The sequence below is a fragment of the Vulpes lagopus genome, chromosome 12, assembly GCF_018345385.1.
Source record: "Vulpes lagopus strain Blue_001 chromosome 12, ASM1834538v1, whole genome shotgun sequence".
NCBI classification, from domain to species: domain Eukaryota; kingdom Metazoa; phylum Chordata; class Mammalia; order Carnivora; family Canidae; genus Vulpes; species Vulpes lagopus.
Window position 1 is genome coordinate 81,390,760 of NC_054835.1, and position 23,613 is coordinate 81,414,372.

At 33.6% G+C, this 23,613-nt stretch overlaps 1 protein-coding gene across 1 annotated transcript; it reads right to left on the bottom strand.

The window, feature by feature from the left end:
- Positions 1-14,408: 14,408 nt before the first annotated feature.
- CSN2 (casein beta) lies at positions 14,409-22,406 on the bottom strand. The gene is made up of 6 exons (XM_041726890.1): positions 22,356-22,406; positions 21,457-21,483; positions 20,390-20,413; positions 20,252-20,293; positions 18,613-19,140; positions 14,409-14,435 (listed from the first exon to the last, which is right to left on the bottom strand). Exons 1-6 carry the CDS (start codon positions 22,404-22,406, stop codon positions 14,409-14,411), a joined length of 699 nt encoding a protein of 232 aa, XP_041582824.1.
- Between the last annotated feature and the right edge of the window lie 1,207 nt (positions 22,407-23,613).

Consider the following 23,613-nt stretch of genomic DNA (forward strand, 5'->3'; position numbering starts at 1 on the left):
TTCAGTTCAAGTGCCCACAAGTTTTTATTTGTTTTCACAAGCTTTCTTAGAGAAGAGGGCACATGGACTTACATAATGTTTATGGTGAATAAAAACTTTAATATTCAAGAGAAATAATTAAACAGAATATGTTAACATGATTTATTTTAATGTATTCTTGCTTCTTTCTCTTCTACTTGTACTTTAACATGTGATTGATTATTTGGTTTCATTTTACACACTGGATCTTGAATTAGATACCTCTACCACACATTTCTGCATGAGCCATTAATTCTCCACTGTCCACTGATTGAACTAATACCTTTTTATTTATTTATTTTATTCTTTTCAGAATGAGCTAGACAGCAGAGAGGTAAGGTTTTGCTCCACCCCAACCCCCACCCCAGTCCCCAAACTTTTCTGTTAGCTGTGATGAATAATGAATGTCTTTTTCACTCCAATTTTATTTATCTTCATATGTACTTCAAGTACTCAGTTACTTGGATTACTTTCTCAAATCTCTTTTTTTGATTAAATCTTCATTCAATTCCTCCTTTAACATTTTAAGCATAGACTTACTAAATCTCTAGGCCTCGTAAAAAAAGGAACCAAATAGAATGTCTCTTTAGTTTTAAAAATTAGATCATAAAACTAGAACTATTTACCTTTTCTTCTACCATAAGAAATATGTTACTTTATCTAATTAAAATTGATAACGTGTTCAAATGGATAAACATGCTCCTTTTTTGGTATCTTTCATTTTTTATCACTCACAATAAATTTGACAGGAAGTTCTCAAAGAAAGACAGTTTCTCAGGTTTGCTCTGGTGAGTATTATCTTTTTATCCTTCTTAAAGACAAGCATTTTTCTGGGAAATTTACTTTAATTTTAGTTTATAAATGATTTTTCACTTGGCTTGATCAAATCTTCCTTTTGTTCAGTCACCCAGGCACCCACAAAGAATATTAAAACCAGATATTCAAATATTAAAGAGCTGTTTAGTTTGTACCTTATGCATTTGCTTCTTTGCAAAACACTCATGGTTTTTTTTTGCGTAACCTAGGTAGAACACACAACTTCCAAAAACATTACGATGGAACATTTTTTATCTCTAAATGATACCCCTTTATGTGTTATATTTTGTATAGTTTTGTGACTTAATTGCCAAATAAAAAACACAAATAGAAATTTTACTTCAAGACCACTATTTTTTTGTATTTTTTTTATTGGAGTTCGATTTGCCAACATATAGCATATCACCCAGTGCTCATCCTGTCAAGCGCCCCACTCAGTGCCCATCACCCAGTCACCCCCAAACCCCACCCACCACCCCTTCCACTACCCCTTGTTCTTTTCCCAGAGTTAGGAGCCTCTCACTTCTGTCATCCTCACTGATATTTCCCACTCATTTCCCCTCCTTTCCACTTTAATCCCTTTCACTGTTTTTTTATATTCCCCAAATGAATGAGACCATACAATGTTTGTCCTTCTCCGATTGACTTACTTCACTCAGCATAATACCCTCCAGTTCCATCCACATCGAAGCAAATGGTGGGTATTTGTCATTTCTAATGGCTGAGTAATATTCCATTGTATACATAAACCACATCTTCTTTATCCATCATCTTTCGATGGACACCGAGGCTCCTTCCACAGTTTGGCTATTGTGGACATTGCTGCTAGAAACATTGGGGTGCAGGTGTCCCGGCGTTTCACTGCATCTTGTATCTTTAGGGTAAATCCCCAGCGGTGCAATTGCTGAAGACCAACCACTATTTTAAGTTTGATAGGCAGCCCAACTTTGCTTGAGTGATTTTTAATGTAACTTTTCTTCTTTCTCTCTCTTTCTTTCTAGCCTACACCAAGAGAACTAAGAGAGGTAAGAAGATCTCCACAAAATATACTGTAGAGAAGCAAGTGTTGTGCTGTGCATTTATTGCCTTTTTATGGAAATAGATGCTCGGCTTATTGAACCAGACAGAAACGAGATCAAGAGAACTCAGAACTATAACTAAAACAAGATGAAAGATAACAATAAAATGTAGTGGGACAATTTTTAAAAATTATTTTAAGTGAATATTTTCATACAGCTTAAGCAAAGAACACTTAGCAAAGAGAAACTAATGTTAGAAGTGATATAGCAAGAAATATTAGTACATTCATAAAAACATTTATTTTTTAACTTACAGCAGCACAATGCAAGGTACATTTTCTTATAGATGTTCATTCATTTGTGTCCCTGTTCACAACATTGCTCTTTTCTTTTCTATCCCTAAGGAATACTTCAGTGAACTGAGCAAGGTTAGGAACACCAATGATATTTAAATTATTTTAAAAGTTTATCCTTTCAAAAATAGATTTTATAAAGTATTGCTTATAAGCAATACTTTCTTAGCTTCAATAGAGAGAACTTCTGAGAGAAAAACAGAATGAAGGAATCAAGGTATCAAAAATTTTCTTAAAGTACTGTGGCAAAAAAAATGTAGTCTTGCAGTAGGAAAACTGTTTTAATTTAGAAAAAAATAAATTTTTTCCATGGCATTTATAGTTTACTTGAACATTTCAGTCAGAAATTCAAAATAACTAATGAATTCTACTGAGAATTATAAAGAATACTGACTTTATTGCCACTACTTTATAGCTACGAGGAGACAAAACATTAGGATGGATGGATGGATGGATGGATGGATGGATGGATGGATGGAATGTGTGCATGTATGAATACAGCTATGTGCTGGCCAATAGTTTGCACTTGTTGCTAAAGCTGAAGAAATACCGCATGTGGGACATTACATAAAGGAATATATCTGCTCCAAGAATGTTTTACGTAGTCACAGTTGATTATTCACTTTATTTAAACATGATTTCTAAAATCTGGATGTCTACTAGATTTTTAATAGATTTGGTATTAAGAGATGACACAGGTGTTTTTTGTTTTTCTGATCACTTGGCTATTTTCAATTTTCTAATTTCTTGGCTATCTATTTTATTTAGTAACTATTATGTTACATTTGAATATTTATCACGAAACATAAAATTACTTCTCTTTTCCTAAGGTACAGGTCATGGAAGACCCTGAGGTAAGACACCTTTATTTTAATAAACACCACACTTACATATCATATGTAGTATATTCTGTATGCTTTATCTTAGCAAAACTATTTTCTCAAAGTGATTGAGATTTAATTTCTCAAACAGTCCTATTATATCCAAAAATGTACAATGCCATGCCAGATAAAGTTAAAATTGAAAGAGGGAATATGGCACTTGAATGCTAATCAATGAAAACATTGCTTATTTATTAAAATAAGAGTAAAAAGCAAAATGTGCATGGATGTTCAAAAATGAACCATGAGTTTCCAACAAAAGCTTGCCTCTGCCATCCAGAGTATGAGCTCATTCAATGATGAGGGTAGTCCTTGGGCAGAAAAAATCTATTACAGCAATCACCTGGGATCGATGGGCTATGCTACCCAATCTAAAAATAGGGAAAAAACATCTGTTAGTCCATAATATATGGTTAATCGACTCTCCCAAGAGATGAACAGTCATTTGAATATTAAAATCAATCTTTAAAAATTGTATTTGGGAACAAAAATTATATCCATATATAAATTATAACATACATGACTTAGAAGGAAAACTACATATTCCAAAGGGTAGATGCTTTTAGAGCTAATGTCATTTTAGCTCAATACTGAAATTGGTTGTAGTATTTTAATGTTTCCAGTTTATTCACATCAAAGTAGCTCCAAAGGTAGATGAGAATAAACACTGAACCCAGAACTCTGAGTAGCTCTGCTCAATAGGGCTTTTTCCTCAAGTTTCATTTTTTATCACAAAAATCCCTATGTATTTTGCATCCTACTCCATCATATATCTGTGTTTATTTTAATAAAAACATTTTAAAATATTGGGTAAGTTATTATCCTCTTCCCATCATCTATTTTAAATAAAATTGACAATCCAAGAAAATGCATTACATTGGCCCTAAGCTTTTCACATCACTTTTTTTCAAACCTGAAACCAAGACTTACCAACCCAGTATGAAAGTGTAGAACTTGTTTCCTTCCAATTCTAAAAGTCTCATGGTCAGTAACATTGGTTTTCTTTTTCTTAGCAAAGGCAATCCAGCAGCAGTTCATCAAGCGAGGTAAATGATTTTGATATTAATTCAATATCCCAATTACTTAGGAAACATTATGAAAGCTTATTGTACCATGAAGGTTACATATTTTATAAGGTCTCATTGCACAAGGTGCTACGTATGCAGCTTTCTTTCAAAATTCTAACACATGTGAGTATCAACCCAACAGAAGTAAGAAAAGAAATATTTATCAGAGACAAAATTACAGAATTGTTTTTGGACAAACAATCATTATCTGGCCATCTGTGGTGTCCAAACATGTTTTTTTGTCTTAGTTATCTTGCCCTTAGCAGATTTTAGTAGAACTCAATATTGTCATTAAAAAGTATAATAATGACTGTGCTTCTAAATAATATAAACATGTTATATCCCATGTAAAAATCAACCAATTTTAGGTTAATTAATCACAAATTCCTTGTTCCTTGTTAGCCTAAAGAAAAACAGTAGCAGGCAATGAAGGTGATGAAGTCCTTTTATTAACTTTGGGAGACCTGCATGCAAATTATAAAATAAAACCAATGCAGTTATGTGGGGTTTCTGTAAATTCAATAAGGTAAATATTTTATAACCACCTTCAACATTCTGAATAACCTGCCTGGTGACAGCAGGAAGAAGGGAAAAGGAAATCTGGATATAACATGTTATATCAAATTATTTATTTTTTCTCAGTAATGCATTATTTTGTGGCTAAAAATCAGTTAACCAATTATTTAGTAATAGTGTCTAGTTAATTAGTATTCTTACCTTAAATATAAATTAGTAAGTCACAAAATTAAAAGTATGCTTGTTTCTGTTTTTTTTTTTTTTGAAGGAAGTTGTTCCCAATAATACTGAGGTGAGATATATTAAATTTAAAAAATACTAGTATCCTAAGATATGTTACAATTTACTTAAACAACATATATGTATATGTTTTGTTTTTGTTTTTTTTTTTAGCAGAGGCAGATTCCAAGAGAAGACATACTCTCTCAACGCTATCTGGTAAAATTTCATTAAAAGTTTATCAAAGGCAAATGTACCAAGGAATAACAATGTTATATTGGTAAATTATTTCTCCATCTCATTACCTGCTAAAATCTAATCCATAACGAGTTGTCTGATGGACTCTAGTTATTGACTGATCCCTCTCTGAAAGTAACACTAACAACTTTTTTATTTCAGGTATTTAATTCATACTTTCAGCTGAATATTTGTATTACATAGTCTGCTTTAGATCTGAATAGACTAGTATTTAAACGACAGTCTATAGATTTGACCAGACTTGAATTTGCCCTTAAGTTTTACCTTTTACCAGTGTGTGATGTTAGACAGTTTACTTTTTTTTTTTTTTAAGATTTTATTTATTGGGACACCTGGGTGGCTCAGCGGTTGAGCATCTGGCTTCGGCTCAGGTGTGATCCTGGAGTTCTGAGATCGAGTCCCACATCAGGCTCCCTGCATGGAGCCTGCTTCTCCCTCTGCCTGTGTCTCTGCCTCTCTCTCTCTGTGTCTTGAATGAATGAATGTATGTATGAATGAATGAATAAATAAATAAAATCTTTTGAAAATAAAGATTTTATTTATTTATTCATGATAGACACAGAGAGATATGCAGAGACATAGGCAGAGGGGGAAGCAGGTTCCTCTCAGTTCCCCACAGGGAGGGAGCCCCATGTGGGACTCGATTCCCAGGATCCCGGGATCATGGCCTGAGCCAAAGGCAGATGCTCAACCACTGAGCCATGCAGGCATCCCAGACAGTTTAGTTATCTGCTATAATTCTTAATCTAAATTCTAAAATGACCAATAATAATAAATATTAAATGATGTGAGAGCAGTTTAAAAAATCCATGCATAAAATAAATGATCAATAAATGTGGCCAACACCAGAAACATCAACATTTTTTCCCTCAGTTCATCTAATATTTTGATTTCATTTGACCAAGTTTAAATCTTTGATCAGAAAGCAAAAATCATTTCTAATTTTCTTAGTAATTCTGACACAAGATACTTGATAAGTAAAATTGCCTGAATACTCACTTATATCTGTATTTCAAGTTAAAAATAAGTTAAGAAAGTAGCTTTTGTAATGTCTTAAAAAATAATTGACTTAGTCCAAATTATTTGTGATAGAATTAACACTAAAGTACAATTAATAGTTCCTCATTCTTTACTTCTGGGAAAAACATTGTAGGATTCTAGCTTCATCACTTGATAATGATGGGATTGTACTGAATGGAACCCAAGCAACTGAGAATGTTTTTTCTTTTGAATAGGAACAGCTTCGTAGACTGAGCCAATACAACCAACTGCAGGTAGTAATATTTTATTTTTCATAATACAAAATCATATTCTGCAGAACTAAAATACATTAAATTTTAAGTTGGATTCACTCTGAAAGGTGTATTCATCTTTCTCAAGAAATTACTCTAGCCTTGGTAGTTAACAACTGAAAGACTATTCATAGGATTATCTATATATTTACTATCAGAGCCATTTCTCTCTGTTTATGCCTGGATTAATACTATCATATCCATAATTACTAACCATGGAGAAATTTACTTTGCCTAAATTCCACATCAAAACCTCTTACAGTCTCTCTGATGATGCATTATATTTGGGACTTTTTCATGTGTTTATTTTCCCACGTCCAGCCCTGGTTGAGAATTCTATGAACATTCCTGCTCATGAAAGCACAGATGTGTCAAATAAACTTTCCATTTAAGGAAATAGGAGGAACCAGGAGTCCTAAACTTTCAAAACGTTTCTGTCAAACTCTGTAAGAAAGAATGGTCAAGTTGAACTTGTCTCTGGACTTGTCTCCTTATGTATGTGAAATGGAAATAGAGTTATTCTTGCTTCCCGGTGTTATTTGAATACTGAACTAACAATCTTCTACTCAGCTAGCCCTGAGTGGGGCTTGTAGCAAGTCCAATAAAATGTTCATTCCTTCTCCTCCTGTCCTTATTTCTCAGTCTCTATAGATTTCTTAAATTTATTTATGAGCGACATGAGAGAGAGAGGCAGAGACATAGGCAGAGGGAGAAACAGGCTCTCCACTGGGGAGCCTGATGCAGGACTCAATCCCAGGACTCCGGGACACTAGCTGAGCCGAGGCAGATGCTCAACTACTGAGCCACCCAGGGGTCCCTCGCAGTCTCTATAAAGTTTACTGTGCTCATGAACTTCTGACATTACGAAGGTCTTTTATCAAGAAGTGCATTTGAACTACAGTACCATAAACTCTTTTTATGATCAGTGTATGGATAGATTAAAAACATAAATCAGCACAACCATTTAGTTTTAATCTTTTTGGTTATTATAAAGTCATTCACTTGGGAGGAGAAAAAAAAAACCCTTATTTTAGTTACATAAATCAACTTAATTAGGACTTTAGGGAAAAAGCCCTGTCCTAATGACATTTTTCATTTTCTTCTGTTACCAATGTAGGAAAAGTCAATAATTAACTTAATTTGGACCCCAATTGTTACTCTTATATCAGTGTCCAAGTTGTTTGTGTTTAAAATGAAGTCCAATAAGTTTAAATATATCAGTACCCCACTGAAATTTATCCTTACTGATCTAAGAAATTACCAGAATAATATATTTTATTGTTTTAGCTATGATATGACTAAGCTATAAGCTTATAAGCAAGTATTATTATTATATTGGTCTTGCAAAAGTGTTCATTGTATTTCATGGTTGTGTCCTGAGTGCTAAGCATAGTCATCCTCAAATATATGAAAGCACCTAGGAAATGTTCATTATTCATACATAAATAAAATCAGTAGACTAAAACAAAATGTTTTCTCTTCCTTAGGCAGCTATCCATGACCAGGTAAGATTATTCATTAAATCTAAAATATCTTAATATTTTCTTCATGTGTTATGTTTTTATATGTGCTTCTCTTTTTTTAACAAATGTATCCCAAAAGAAAAATTGTTTACATATTTGATAATATGTAAACAATTACCAAAGATCAAATTTAAATAAATGATTAATAAATAGCCATGAAGAGAAAATATGTAGACAGAAAATTGGTAGGTTATTTTCCCTCAATATGTGAACTTTACAAATTCTTTATTTTTCCAAACTATAGTTTTAATTTTTTTTCTAAAGTTGCAAAATAAGAAGTGGTTTGAAACTTTTTCATAATTCTGGCATAGAATACAGTTTCTCCTAAATTTCATGGATGATGCTATATTCATGGCCATGAATTTTTTAAAATTTTATTTTTTGTAAAATGAATGTATTGTACCAGATGTATAAGTAACTCAAAGTGTGCTCTATTCACTTTTATACAGCAACAACTTCGCAGAGTGAATGAAAACAACCTCCTCCAATTGGTAATATTTTGCTTAATAAATTGCACAGTAATAACATCCTGCAAATTTTAGTTTTTGTAAAATGAATGTATTGTACCAGATGTATAACTCAAAATGTGCTCTATTCACTTTTATACAGCAACAACTTCGCAGAATGAATGAAAACAACCTCCTCCAATTGGTAATATTTTGCTTAATAAATTGCACAGTAATAATATCCTGAAAATTTTATTTTTTGTAAAATGAATGTATTGTACCAGATGTATAAGTAACTCAAAATGTGCTCTATTCACTTTTATACAGCAACAACTTCACAGAGTGAATAAAAACAACCTCCTCCAATTGGTAATATTTTGCTTAATAAATTGCACAGTAATAATATCCTGTAATAATATCCTTAAATGTGTTTGTTTTTAAATAGCCTCACACTTTGGAAGTGATTGTTTTCTTCTCCAATGGTTATTTTTCACTCCCAATTTCCACAATAATTTATATTCATTGATCTGAGAGATTAGAATTACTTGTCACTATTCTTTGGATGGGATCTGTTCTAGTCTGTCTGTTTTAGCTGATGTGAGAGCATTGTATTATAGTCATAAGCATTATGAAGTGTTAATCTCCTTGGTACATTAATTTCTCTTAACTTATTATATCTTTATGCTTATAATCTGTTTCTAAAACTCAGTTTCTATTAGGAATCTTGAACTCTCAAACTGGTTGACATACTTTTGTTTTAAAGAAACCATCTGGAGAGATACTGAACATCTCTGTAAAAATACTCTCTGATCTTGTTTTCTCATCTGTGAAATGAAATTGTCAGTAATACATAACAGATGCCAGTTTTTCCCCTGCCTTAAATTCCATTGATTCCACAGTGTTCCTAGGGATTCTGATTTCATTTTTAAGGCAATAAGTAGGTACTATGTACTATGTGCTGCCATAACGGTTCTGATTCCTGTGAACAAGCAGGTCAATTCCATACTAGTTATGGAGCTCTCCAACCATTAATTGCCATTTAGTGAACCTTATAAAGGTCCCTGAAAATGTTTCACGTGTTTTAGAAGAAATTGACTCCAGGTAATATGATTGGCAAAATCAGTGTCACTGCCCAAGTCTCTAACATGAAAAGTATTTCAAATAGGTTGCTTCTTCCAATTTTGAAGCTTCATTCAGCCTTCAAAAGTAACTCTGACTCTTTTTCTTTCCAGAGATTTCACAGAGTAATCATCTCTTGTATTGCTAATAACCATGTCAGAAATTAATGAAACAGTTCATTTTCAGAGATTCGAAATAGCAATTATTCATACCCTGTTGCTTTTCAATGGTCTTTCCTTCTAGCCTTTCCAACAATTCTACCAACTTGATGCTTATCCCTATGCTGCTTGGTATTTTCCTGCACAAATCATGCAGTATATTGCTTATCCACCATCCTTGGACATCACTAAACCCATTGCCTCTGAGAACATTGAAAATGCTGATGTTGTGCCCCAGTGGTGGTAAGTTCATTTAAATTACTGCATATTGATGTTCCTCCAAAAGACATAAAACAAAATCACTTACAGAATGTACCACAGAAACAGATGTAGAATTAACATGGCAAAGCAGTGTTTAGTGCCTCATTCTGAATCGGAAAATTGATAATACCTTCTGTGGCATCTATGGCTAATGTTAATCCAATAGAATATGTGGAGCAGTGCTATGTATTCTATGAGTGAAATTCATTCTTGACGAGGTGGGAAAATAAGCTTTTCTCCAAAAAAGAATATGAAGAGTTCCATTTTAGAATTCAGTTTTCTTCTCCTTGCACTTCTATTAATCTTTAAATGCCTTTCTTTTGGTTATACCCATGATATACATAAGAATAGAGCACAGGTTTTGGTATCCAGTAGTCCTAAATTCAAGTTCCAACTTTTTGCTTACTTAAAATAATAAAACAATGCTTATTTTTCATATCTCTGAAGGTGATTAAATAGAGTTATCTTTGCAAAGTATAGTTCTGGGATAATAGACACAGGAAATAAGTAGCAGTCATTTTTTTGAGATAATAAAATTTTATTGCTGACTATTTTGATCAAATAATTTTAATAATTTTTGTTCTTTCAGAAAAATTAAGAATTCTCAGGAACTCCACAATTATGGCTGTTGGTAAGTTTGGAAATTACCTGTCTAACCATTAATTGTATTTCCATTTGAAGGCAAAGTACAAAGATGATTGTAGGCTATATATTTTTTTCTTTTTGTTGAAGTGTAGCTACTTGTGAACAGAGTAGCACTTAAATAATTACGTTAGCTTAGAAATTTACAATTTTTTTGTTTCCTAGTCATACTATATTTAAACAGCAACTTAAAAATATCTAATTTTAACTAATATAATTTATAATATTGAAACGCCTATACAAATATAGAAGTGTGGATGTTACTAATTTTCTATGAAGATGTGACCTTGAGACTCAGGTGAACCCAACAGTTGTATCCAGTTCTTTGAAATCACTGCAGTAGAAATCCTTAGCAAGTGACATAGTGAAACCAAATGATCGTCTCTCAACAGGCAAATAGACTGTAATATCAACAGATTTTTTAAAATTACCTTCATCCACCATATTGGAGCTTTTAATTGTGTGTTTCCTTTCTCAATGGTGGAAACTTCTTTTTCAACAGATCAAACTAAAGTAAATGATAAATTCTGACCCACATGAAAATTTTATCTTCTAATTGCCTGCCATATGTTTTATATTACTGCAAAGGAAAATACTATCTACTAATAAATTCTTTTCAAAACTTAAAAATCAAGAGAAATGGATATGTTTATTAGCAACAGGAAAGCACAAATAACATTGTGAATTTTATCTTAAAATGAAGAGAAAATGGCAGTTAAAATGTGCATATCATAAAAGTGTCTCTTCAACTCAAAATATGTAGTATACCTAACCACATATTTGTTTTTCTATTTACAGATGTGACTGAAAATTCCATTCTCTAAAATTTTCCTGTCTTCCATGTAAAACCATCTTATCCAAACATTTAGACTATTATTTTAGAAAAAGATAATCCCAAGTTTTTGAGGTCTTTACTGTGTATTAAACAGAATATCATTATTTTCCTTAAAACCAAAATTTCCTAACAGTTTATTGTCATGACATATGAAGGCCACTGAATCAGAGGGTATTGAAGTCTTCACTAAGTTTCTATTATGGAAATTTTGTTCAAAACTCTTTGAATTGCTTCTTCTGTGTCATCATTCCATGTAATTGTGCGCAGTGACTGAGATTTTTTCCTTTTCTTTTCAATAAATTACAATTTTAAGGCACAGTCCACATTTTTTGTCTTTATTCCTATTCACCTGTGTTTACATAATCCTTTTAAGAATATATAGCATTTTGATTTCACTAAATTTTATGATACTTTCAATCACATTTTAGTGAACATTAAAATGTCACTTCTGACTGATGCTAGCAAATTATAAACATGGTCCACGATCTTTCACTTGAAGTCAGTTGTTTGTAGAATATTTCCCATGAGTGTGGTTGCAGAGAGGACAGCAGTGTGGCATTTGTGGGTATACTGGGAATTCGAAAGACCTAGTTATACAACTTATTTACACCATTAGGACCTATTTGGGCCCAACCTGCCTGATTATAGCTGAATTTTTAGGTAGGAAGGTTAGTCATAATCATTTAAAGAGTTACCTAAGTACACAGTCACCTATTAGCTACGTTGGGCTGTTCAGTAGCCTCCAGAGCCCAATGAAGAGCTCTTTCTCAAAAAGACAATTGTTACTTCCTCTATTATCCTAAAAGCTCCACGTGAGATGTACTTTTGGGGGTATACTCCAGATTCCCAACTAACCCAACATGCCATGACCCTTTAAGAACCACTGTATCTACCAAGTGATAACATACAAGAGAGAAGGCCTTCTGTACCATGGCCTAAGCCATAAACTGCTCTGCATCCTACCTATAATATATATTATATACACGTAACACCCAAACATAAATTTTTTGCCTTGAAAATGAAAAGAAAGCCATTTAGAGACTGGGTCTTCTCCCTTTTCTCAGGGTTAAGAAGTACATGCTGAAACAAGTTGTTTTTTTATCTAGGGAAGATTTGTCAACATACTCAGAGTACTGGACCTGCAGGAAGTTAATGGAGAGTACAGGCCCCTGTGTCTTCATAAAATTCATCTACCAGTTTCTGTCATTATGCCATTTCCCAAGCCCTCAAGGATACTGATTTTTCTGGTGTCATGAGTCCTATAGAAATAAGGTCATCGAAGGGCACCTGGGTGGCTCAGTCTGTTGAGCGTTCAACTCTTGGTTTCCACTTAGGTCATGATCTCATAGATTGTGAGATCAAGTCCCATGTCAGGCTCTGCACTCAGTGAAGAGTTTGCTTGAAGATCTTCTCTCTGCCTTTTCCTTTGCTTTTTCCCTCTCTCAAGCAAATAGTCTTTAAAGAAAAAATAAAGTCATCAATGTATGATGCATGGATAGTTTTTTGGGGGTTTTTTTGGATAGTTATTTTGTAACAGTTGCCATAAGGTAGCCTAAAGGACTGGGAGGGGTTTGGAAGTGTACTGTCACAAGATGGAATAAAATAGTCATGTTTCGGGATCCCTGGGTGGCACAGTGGTTTAGCGCCTGCCTTTGGCCCAGGGCGTGATCCTGGAGACCCTGGATCGAATCCCACGTAGGGCTCCCAGTGCATGGAGCCTGCTTCTCCCTCTGCCTGTGTCTCTGCGTCTCTCTCTCTCTCTCTCTCTGACTATCATAAATAAAAAAAAAAAAATTAAAAAAAATAAAATGCTTTAAAAAAAAATAGTCATGTTTCCTGCAGACTAAACTGTGGTGCAAGACTAGAGTCGACTTGTTCTTAAAACTGTCCCATGAGGTGGAAGCCTCTGTTTGAAAGATAAAAAACAAAGACTAGCCCCGTAGCTAAAATATGCCTGCATGAAAAGATTTTTATAAGAGACCCTCTCAAAAAGTAGTTTTGAGATTCCTGGTACTGAGGTGTTTTGCTCAGCCTCTATGGATGGTTTAAGAGCTGGAGATAAAGTATATCCTGTGCTACCAAGCAGTGGGAGGACAAATAAGTTGCTCCTGAGATCTTAGCAATTTTTATACTGTGTATCCTTCGCCTGCTGTTGCTGTCCTGTGTTTTTTGCCTGTCATAAAGCTGTTTTTATCACCGTATAAACTGCTTGGACTTCTGAATCCTTTCAGCAATAAGAAACTTAAGATGATTGCATGTAATTAACAGAGGCTGCACTGAAGTACTGCACCTCTGAAGAACATACAGAAAAAAATATAAAGCAGGGGGATCCCTGGGTGGCGCAGCGGTTTGGCGCCTGCCTTTGGCCCAGGGCGCGATCCTGGAGACCTGGGATCGAATCCCCACATCAGGCTCCCGGTGCATGGAGCCTGCATCTCCCTCTGCCTGTGTCTCTGCCTCTCTCTCTCTCTCTGTATGACTATCAAAAATAAATAATTAAAAAAAATATATAAAGCAGGAATTAATTTGCAAGTTCTCTCCCATCTCTTCTTTTCCATTTTTCAAATTTCACCCCATTAGGGGATAAAATCATACATTTTACAGTAGCATGATGGAGCCATTCCATGGCTTCTGAGGAAATGAGGTCCATTGGCCTAGTATGGAATTATATTTAAGTCCAGAGGCAAAGAGGTGATTATTTATATATTGAGGAAGCTCCACTTTCAGGGAAACAGAAGGTAGGAAGACACTAATGAAGGAATACATGATTTTACATGTAATATACATTTAAATTTTGAAAGCAACAAACAGGCAATAGAAAAGCACACACATCAAAACGTATTATCACAAAGTACCCATCATACAGGTTAAGGGAAAGAAGATCACTAGAATCTAAAAGCACCACTTCATCACTTCATGTTCCCTCCACCCCTCAGATAACAACTAGTCTGACTTACTGTACTATAAATTAATTTTTCATAGATTCTAATATATAATATTTATGGGGTTGTACTATCTTGTATTGAATGTGTCTCTGGCTACCATCATTCAATTTTATTTATATAAAATTCATCCATGTTGTGCATCTGTGGTATAACTCATTCATGTTAATTACAGTATAACATTCCACTCTATTGTATATTACAATTTACTTACACAAAATACTGTTGATTCACATTAGTGTTGATTTTAATTTTGGATATTAAAAATAATGCTGCTAGGAGCTTAAGTACTTATTTTTAGTGCACAGAATATGTTATTTCTGTCAGCTGTATACCAAAGACTAAAACCTCTAGTCACAAAATATGCCAATGTTTATCTCTGACAAAGACTGACAGAGTTTCCAAGGGGTTTGTTCCAGTTTTTATATTTACATTAGCATTGCTTAGCCCTCCTATTGTTTGTTTTTACCAGCACTCAGTATGGCCAATTTTTTTTTTTTTCATTTTAATCATTCTGGTGATGTGTCATGATATTGTATGGTAGCTTTAATTTGCATTTTCCTGAGGATTAATGATGTTGAGTACCTTTTCACATGTTTATTGGCCATTAAGAAATGGCCTTTGGTGAAGAACTTTTTTTTTCTTTTTTTTTTTTTTTAATTTTTTATTTATTTATGATAGTCACAGAGAGAGAGAGAGAGAGGCAGAGACACAGGCAGAGGAAGAAGCAGGCTCCATGCACCGGGAGCCTGATGTGGGATTCGATCCCGGGTCTCCAGGATCGCGCCCTGGGCCAAAGGCAGGCGCCAAACTGCTGCGCCACCCAGGGATCCCCTGGTGAAGTCCTTATACAAGTAAAGCCTATTGCCTCTGTACTATTGCATCACTTTTTTCTCTTACTGAAATATGCCCAATTAAATTTGAGCAAGTTAGAGACGGATCAAATGAAGAATTAGGCTTGGCCATGCCAGATTTGGGATATTAATTAGGTACTTAGACGTGGAGGCCTAGAAGGCAAGTTGAGTATGTGAATTTGGTGTCAGGAAAGAATGAGTTTGGAGATATATATTTGAAAGCTTTCAACCCACAAATGGACTTAACAACATGGAACTAAACACTGCCAGTCAGAGTAAGGCTAAACCCTTAGCGTACTCCAACACTTAAAGGTTGGGAAAAAAAAATACCAGAAAGGAGACTGCAAAGAAATGGCTCGTGTGTTCAAAGAAAAGCCAAGGGTTTTAGTAGGTTTAAGACTTAAAATGAAGAGAAGTATGACATTTGCAAAAAAAGGGGGTGATCATCTCTACCAAAAAGCTCTGAGAGGTTGGGTAAAATGAACACAGATTAGCAAGATAAAAGTTGTTGGTAACCTTGGAAAAAAAGTGATTTCCATAGGGTATAACCTGATGGAAGCAGGTTAATGAAAGCATAATATATTTAGTATGGATAGTTTTTTGGGGTTTTTTTTTTTTGGGGATAGTTATTTTGTAACAGTTGCCATAAGGTAGCCTAAAGGACTGGGAGGGGTTTGGAAGTGTACTGTCACAAGATGGAATTCTCTCTAAAAATGAAAGATATTATAAGTTTGACTTACACTTGATTCTTAGGTGAGGAAATTCTGGGGGATGTCAAGAAAGATGGAATAATTGCTAAGAATGAGTCACTGTGTAAACTCAAGGGGATGAGATTGAGTGTACAGGTGAAACTGGTAGAGGGATAATTCATCACAATGAAACAATCATTCTGCGATCAGAGAAATTGGATATCAGACCCTCATATAAGTCTTATCTCTTGGGCACTACCAGCTAAAACCACATAATCTAGCTCATTCTGATTGTGACACTGTCTCTTATTGCTCTGGTGTAAGTGAGGTCAATAATGTGGAGAAATAGGGAGCAATTATCCTGTAACTGTGCAATGAACTATCATCTTAAAACTTCAATGAAACCTTTGAATTGCCTATTTTATAGATGTGGAAATTAAAGCTCTGAAGGACTGAGTAACTTTCACAACACCACTTAGCTACCACGTTGCTGAGCTGTGAATCAGCTTTCACATTAGAAGCTTTTTTTTTTTCTACAGTAACCATGAAATTTAACATCCAATGGTGGTATGTTTGAAAGTGAAAGGCACAGGTGTACTGGGCAATGGGTGTAAACCAAGACTTTCTAGAGCAAACACAGTGTATGATCACCCTATATTTTCTTCCACTTTTTGATATTCTTTACCATTCAATTCAAAGCATTCTATTCAATTTCAATTCTTCCATGGCTATTTTTAACACCAATAATCTTAAGGCTAATTTAGTTTTGAAAAATTAAAATAATGACAGAAAAACTTAAATATGCCTAAAGGATTAATTTATTGAAATGACTGGTTAGGAAATAGATATTTAAATAACAACAAACAAGATTGCAAAAACTATACATGTTTTTCACATGCTTATGGGTATTTCCAACTCAAAATTAAATTTCTATGATATAATTGAATTAAAGTTTGGAAAATGTCGAGTTTATGAGCCAAATTCAGATTAAGACGAATGCCAGATGGTACATAAAATAAATAAAGGAACAAATTTTCATTTTTTTCCATGTAGGTTCATTTAAAAATTATTAATTTTTGGTAACATGATGCCAAGTGAAAAGATGCCACGTTTCCAGTCACAGTCAATTCTGTAGAATATAAAGCACATAAAGAATTAGTTATGTTAAAAAAATAGAATTTGTTGTGTTATATGATAGATCTATTCATCCTCCTCATTTGTAATTTTGATGTGATTGATTTACAAAGCAAAATTTGTTACAAATGCAAAATGTTGAGACCAACCTTAAAAGAATATAAAAATTCCTGTTTGATTAAATATCAGCTTAACTCATATTCTTTAGTAAAATGTAAAATGTCTAGTCCATCATGATCACAGACAGGTTTTTATGAATCCTAAAGCTATTTCATCTCCTCTTTTTAAATCTCATACCTGGAATAATTAATTTTATTTTGACTCATGAATTAAAGGATAATATGTAAATTTTTAGATTTTATTTATTTATTCATGAGAGACACAGAGAGGGAGGCAGAGGCAGAGGGAGATGCAGGATTCCGGCAGGGAGCCCAATGCAGGACTTGATCTCAGGACCTCAGGATCAAGCCCTGAGCTGAAGGCAGATGCTCAACCACTGAGCCACCCAGGCATCCCATATGTAAATTTTAAATGAGATGAAAACAATGGAAGATATGAGGCCTAAATCAAAATGAGAATGAAAGTGATCTTTTTAAAAATCTCAAATATATTCATATAAAAGTAGAAGAAATTATTTTCAGTTTTTCCTAAAATGATGATAATCAAGCATCAGAATATAAGCATTTGAATGCAGACCAGTCAAACCAGTCAAATCTGTCAGCAGCACATCATTAAAATTTGATACATAATTTCAGGTCAGCAGATAATAGTCAACCATTGAGACCTCCATGACACTTTGATCATTAATAAACAAGTTGGTATATTGATAAAACTTGTCACTATCTTGTACTTATCCAGGAGAATGAAATGTGAAAAGATATCTATAAAAATGATCAATCTAATCTTCAAATTCTCAAAACTTACCAAAAGTGAGGAGGGGACATTAACTTTGGAATTCTTTTAAACCTTAAGAATTCAAAAAAAATAAAAATAAAAATAAATACATATACAATTCACATTTTGGCACACAGACATTGACACAAAGACATTTTCCTTAAGAATTCTTTGAGTAATGAAATAATTATCTCAATTGCTTACCAACTTATGTACATATGTCAAAAGCAAGATGTGAAATAAAGCATTTGCAGAATAGATATGCACAAGGAAAATTTCAAAAATGTAGAAAATAATAAACCTTCTTTATTCCAAGCCCAATCAGACTATAAAATTTAATTCTAGCTTTAATAAGCTTTAATCCTCTTTATCTAGATTTTTAATAGGTCAATCAGAATCTCCTGAAGTGAATTTTCCCAATAGTAACTTCTACATAGAAAATCAGAACAATTATATCAGAATCTTTGTGGGTAGGCTAGACATTGGGATTTTGGAAAGAAAAAGTTCTACAGGTTTTTCTATTATGTTGCTAATATTGATGATCACTGATCTAAACGACCCATTCATTTTTCATTTACTCTTTCATTCTAGAGCTCTCACTTCCTCTATCACCATATTCATGTCATAAGTGAGACAACAGAATTAATAAGGTTGGACTTACAAGAGCAGAGTTGACAAGTGGGGCAAGTGGTTGAGTCACAGGTTGGGCCTGGTGGGTAGGTTCCTGGTATGGCAGAAAGGCTTGTAGGGGCATATCTCTCTGGAGGTAGGGCACCACTTGTTGAGGAAAAGGCAAGACTTTGGGCTGTGGGATAGACAGCAGTGACTGAGGAGTAAGCATAGGAGTCTGAGGAAGAGGCTGAGGGATCTGGTGCATCAGAGGCTGGAGCAGAGGCAGAGGCAGAGGCAGAGATAGAGGCAGAGGAAAATGCATATTTTCAAGATCAGCCACATTCAGGATTTGGCTGTCCAAAGAGGGTGCCACTGGAGATTTAAGAAAGGGCATTACATTGTGCCTAGGAAAGATGTTTTCCTTAACTTTGGGGACTTCCATTATTTCAGGCTGAAGGAAAGGCACCACCACAGCAGGCTGAGCAAGAGGCAGGATGTTCTGTGGAAGGATAGCATAGTGGATGGGATCAGCATAAGGAGAGACTAGAGGCTGTTGCTGGAAAAGGGGGTGGATTTTATTCTGGCGTTCATCCTGGAAAAAAGGAAAAGAATCTTTGAGTCTATGCTTCATCTATAAGAGTCATTTGTGAGGAATTAACCTCCTCTCTTTTGAACATCATAATTGAGTGAAAAGAGAGAAAGAACATCTTTTTCTGATCTTGGTTGAGAAATTATTTTCAGTCAGGTGAAGACTAATGAGTAAAATGCTCATTGAGGAATTTCTCATTAACTCACTCCCTTCATAGGTGAATCTACAGACCAAACTGAAATCAGTGTTTGGAGATTTCAAGACTCGTTTCACCTTTTTCTGAATTGCCTAGATAGTGGTAGCTGTCCACTTTGGTCTTCACAGGCATAAACTTTTCAACATAATGTTTTGATAATAGACCAAATTGTGTTCATATAATAAAGATCTATTTAAAAAGACTTAAAGGAGAACTCCAAGGTTTATTTGTTGCTGCTGCTGTTGTTTTAACGAAAATTAACTCTTAATTTACAGCTTAATTCAAGGTCTTAACACCAGCCACCTTCTAGCCCTACTTCCCTTGGTAGAAGGTAGTTATCTTGAGTCTTTTGAGAGTCATCAGTTTGTAAATTCATTTTGATTTAGGAAATATTGGGCATAAGTTCCAAAAAAAAATACTTCACTGATAAAATAGGGAAGTTGAAATATTACAATTAGATAAATATGTTACCACAAATGTAATTTGATCAAATGAAGAATTTTATGTTGTCTAAGAAAATCCTTAATTTTAAGCAAGCTCTACTACTTAATAACTGTGATATTGTCAAACAATTGCACTTATGTCTTCAATATATATTTTTAAAATATTTTATTTTTTTTTCAAGAAGGACAGAGAGAGAGGCAGAGACATAGGCAGAAGAAGAGAGACTAAGCAGGGTTCCCACAGGGAGCTCAATGTGGGACTTGATCCCAGGACCCCAGGATCATGCCTTGAGCTAAGGGAGATGTTCAATGGCTGAGCCACCCACGCATCCTTGTCTTAGAAATATTTTGACTTTGTCAAAACTTAATTTCCTCAGTGGCATTTATTATCATTCTTTAGAGTGAATACATACATATTTTGTATGTATTATATTTCATAATAATGTTAGAAATATAATTCTCAAGCATAAATTACCTCTCTTTGCTGTTGCTCCTCGTGTTGAAAATTCTCAAGTTTCTGCTAAAAACCAAATCACATGTAAAATGTTACCACCTATAAAAATTAAACGTAGGAAATTTTGAAAATAAGTACATTTAAATACAAAGATGTTACCTTGTTGATGTGTGTAATAGATTCCTTAAGAAAAATAAAAATAAAATTAGGTTTAGTTTTATGAATGCTTCTTATTTATCAATATAAGTCAGGAAATGAAGGCATGTAATAGGTTAATGTGGACACTTTGATGATATTCTAAACTCAGGATAATTGCTGAAACTTATATGTTGCACTGTTCTACATAAATTTATCATATAAAAGAAAAATGAATGCAGTTTTATAAGAAAATAGTGAACACACTAACAAAAAGAGGTAGTTAATAGATGTTAATTTCTATCACCATGCTATCTTCCTAGGTCAACAAATGATTACTTATACTCTATCTGATTCTAAAGAATAATATTTGTTGATAATATGAATTTTATCTTTTAATTATTTTAATCATTCTTAGTTTACTTATTGTGTTTACACTTCAAATTAATTATAAGAAATAAATACCTCTCTTAAGGGTCTGATAACCTTGTAGAGAGGCAAAGTATACTGACATACTATTTAACTAACAGGTAATAACATATCCATAAAGAATGGTGCCAAGGTAAATACCTACCTTATTCTCCCAGGCAGATTAAGACTATACTACCTCTCACCATCTCTTATTTACTAAAGTGACTATTGTAATTATAAAAGGTGTCTATTTGCATGTCTGCTCACGTATTATATTGCAAGCTCTTTACTCTGGGCATCCCTCTTTTCCCTTTGTACCACAGCTCCTATTCAATGTCTGATCCACAGACAGTGCCCAATAAATATTAGAATAGGGAAATGAGGTACAGCTCAAGACAGAAAACAGGACTGTACAGTTCATTAAAAAAAAGAGGGGGTCATGATGACAATTTCAAGTAGTGAGACAATTTAGAAAGTGCTAAAATAGTGAATTCACCAGATATTTATTCTATCTTTATGCATATGCAATGGAAACAAAACATTACAATGGAAATTTACATCAAAACTTATGTCAAACAAAGCTGCAGTGAAGTAATTGTCCTAATGTAACACAATAGAAAGATAGCACAGCATTTTACTCTTCTCAAACTGGGGAATTGCCTCTGAAAACATTTTCTTACCTCACTACTTGAAAGGCTTTCCACAGTCTGTAAAGAAAAAATAAATCTATCAACAACCAGCTTTTCCTAGATCATTGAAGAACATTAATATTTTATGGTTGGAAATTTTTTTGCGAATGAAAATATCCTACCTCATTGGATAGAGTGAGTTCTTCCTTCTGTAACAGAAAAAAAATACCATTTTAGTTTCCATGGTTAACTCATTCTTAAACATTTTTCCTATATGATTTTTATCTTCTTTATGCAGAGCTATGTGTTTCACAAACTTGAGAAATAAAAAATGCTATATTGAAAGACTTGAATGGTAGTTATTTTTATGTCTTTTATATTTAGTAACTTTATTGATATATTTTCTTCTTATGTGAATAAACGTTTTTAATGGCTAATAGAAAAAAGTTATTATAATTTGTTTTAAACAGTTTATTATTATTACACATATATTTATGATTATGATTATCGTGTGATACTCCATCCTCTCTCTAAATATCTTTGGACAAACACGGGTAGAATTGAGCCCAGGGCAATAAGGTAAAGATACATATATTTTATTACTGGAATAAGATATATTTATCTAGGTTGCACATGCCTGTAATCATATCTGTGCAATATTATTATTGTCATGTTTATATCCATTTATTTTTGTTTTGTCTGTTTGCTTATCTGTCCATTTGCTTTTCTTTTTGGGACTGGTAGCACAGTATATACCACTGTATACCATTTGACCCAAATCTGTGCTCCTATTGCACACTGTCAAAGTAATGTGTCATGCAAATCATTTTCCAGGAAGTCAAAATAAATCTGTTGAAATTCTGCTTTATTTGTACTTTAAAAATGTTGAGGATATTCTTCTCTCCACATGGGTAGATACTCCATTCTATCCTAATTAGACATTTGCTTACCTCTCTTGCAAGAGCAAGAGCCACAAGGCAGGCAAGGATGAAAACCTTCATGGTTATCAAGTCCTGTCAATGAGGAAATGAAAGAATGGTAATACCTTGGTCAAGCTATTTTCTTAATTTAGCTAGGATTACTTTCCTTTTAAAGAAACTAAAGATAATACGTAATAAAAAACTGTATTTTAGAAAAAAAATACTAATAGATGCTTTATCATATGGGCAAGGTCAAAATGTACTATGGCTCTTTACTCTTACATGTCATTTTCATACCATTCAGATTTTTTCATCCATTACCGCTACCCTACCTCACTCTTTTTCATCTCATTCACAGCACTATAGTTGGGTTTTTTGAAGGACAGAAAAAAAGTTATAAATATTTACAGAAATATTTACTAATTGATTCATTTGTTCAAAAATATTTATTTAATATCTTTTATTGCCAGACACTATCTAGGTACTGGGTTGATAGCAGCAAACAAAAGTCTCAGCCTTGATAAAGCCTCAGTTCTATCAGGAGGTAACTGATCAAAGAAAATGCATATGCAGATTATATTTTCTTTTATCTTCTTTTTCTTTTTACTAAACCAATGGTTTCCATGAATATTTGTTTAATCATTTCCATATAATAATGCCTCCTCTCTTTTGTGCACATAACTTTAGAGATCGTACACTGTATTTTTTTTTCTGATTTCTTGATGATTTACCAAAGTGTCAGGTCCCCTTGCCCAATCCCCACTCCAAACAACCTCTTCTTGTAGTATAACATGATATATATGTTAAAGTTTCTAACCAAAATGTACTAAATGCTTGATTTTGTTGCATTTCTGTAATTGCTTATACAAAATAATGTTTGTACCACTAATATCATTTGGCATACAATCTTCAATCTCAGATATTTAAACAAATTTCTAAACTAAAAATGTCTCATGAAAAAAGTCCCTAATTCATCTGCGAAATATCCCTTCCAATATTTGAAGTCTGAAAATTATTCTTATTTCAGAAAAAGATATTATTTTCTATGTCTTTCTCATGGGTACTATATAAGCTTTAATTTTACTTTGCCTAAGAGCTTCAGAAGTTTCCAAATAATTTCTCATAGTCAGGACCTCCAAAAAAGAATATGGTATTCTATTAGAGATCATAACGTGTAGGAAGAATCTCATTTCATTTTATATATTTTCTAATTAGCATTTTATATATTAATTTTTTTAGCCAGAACCTCATTTTTTTACCAATGTATTCTATAGTACTCTTTCTTTCA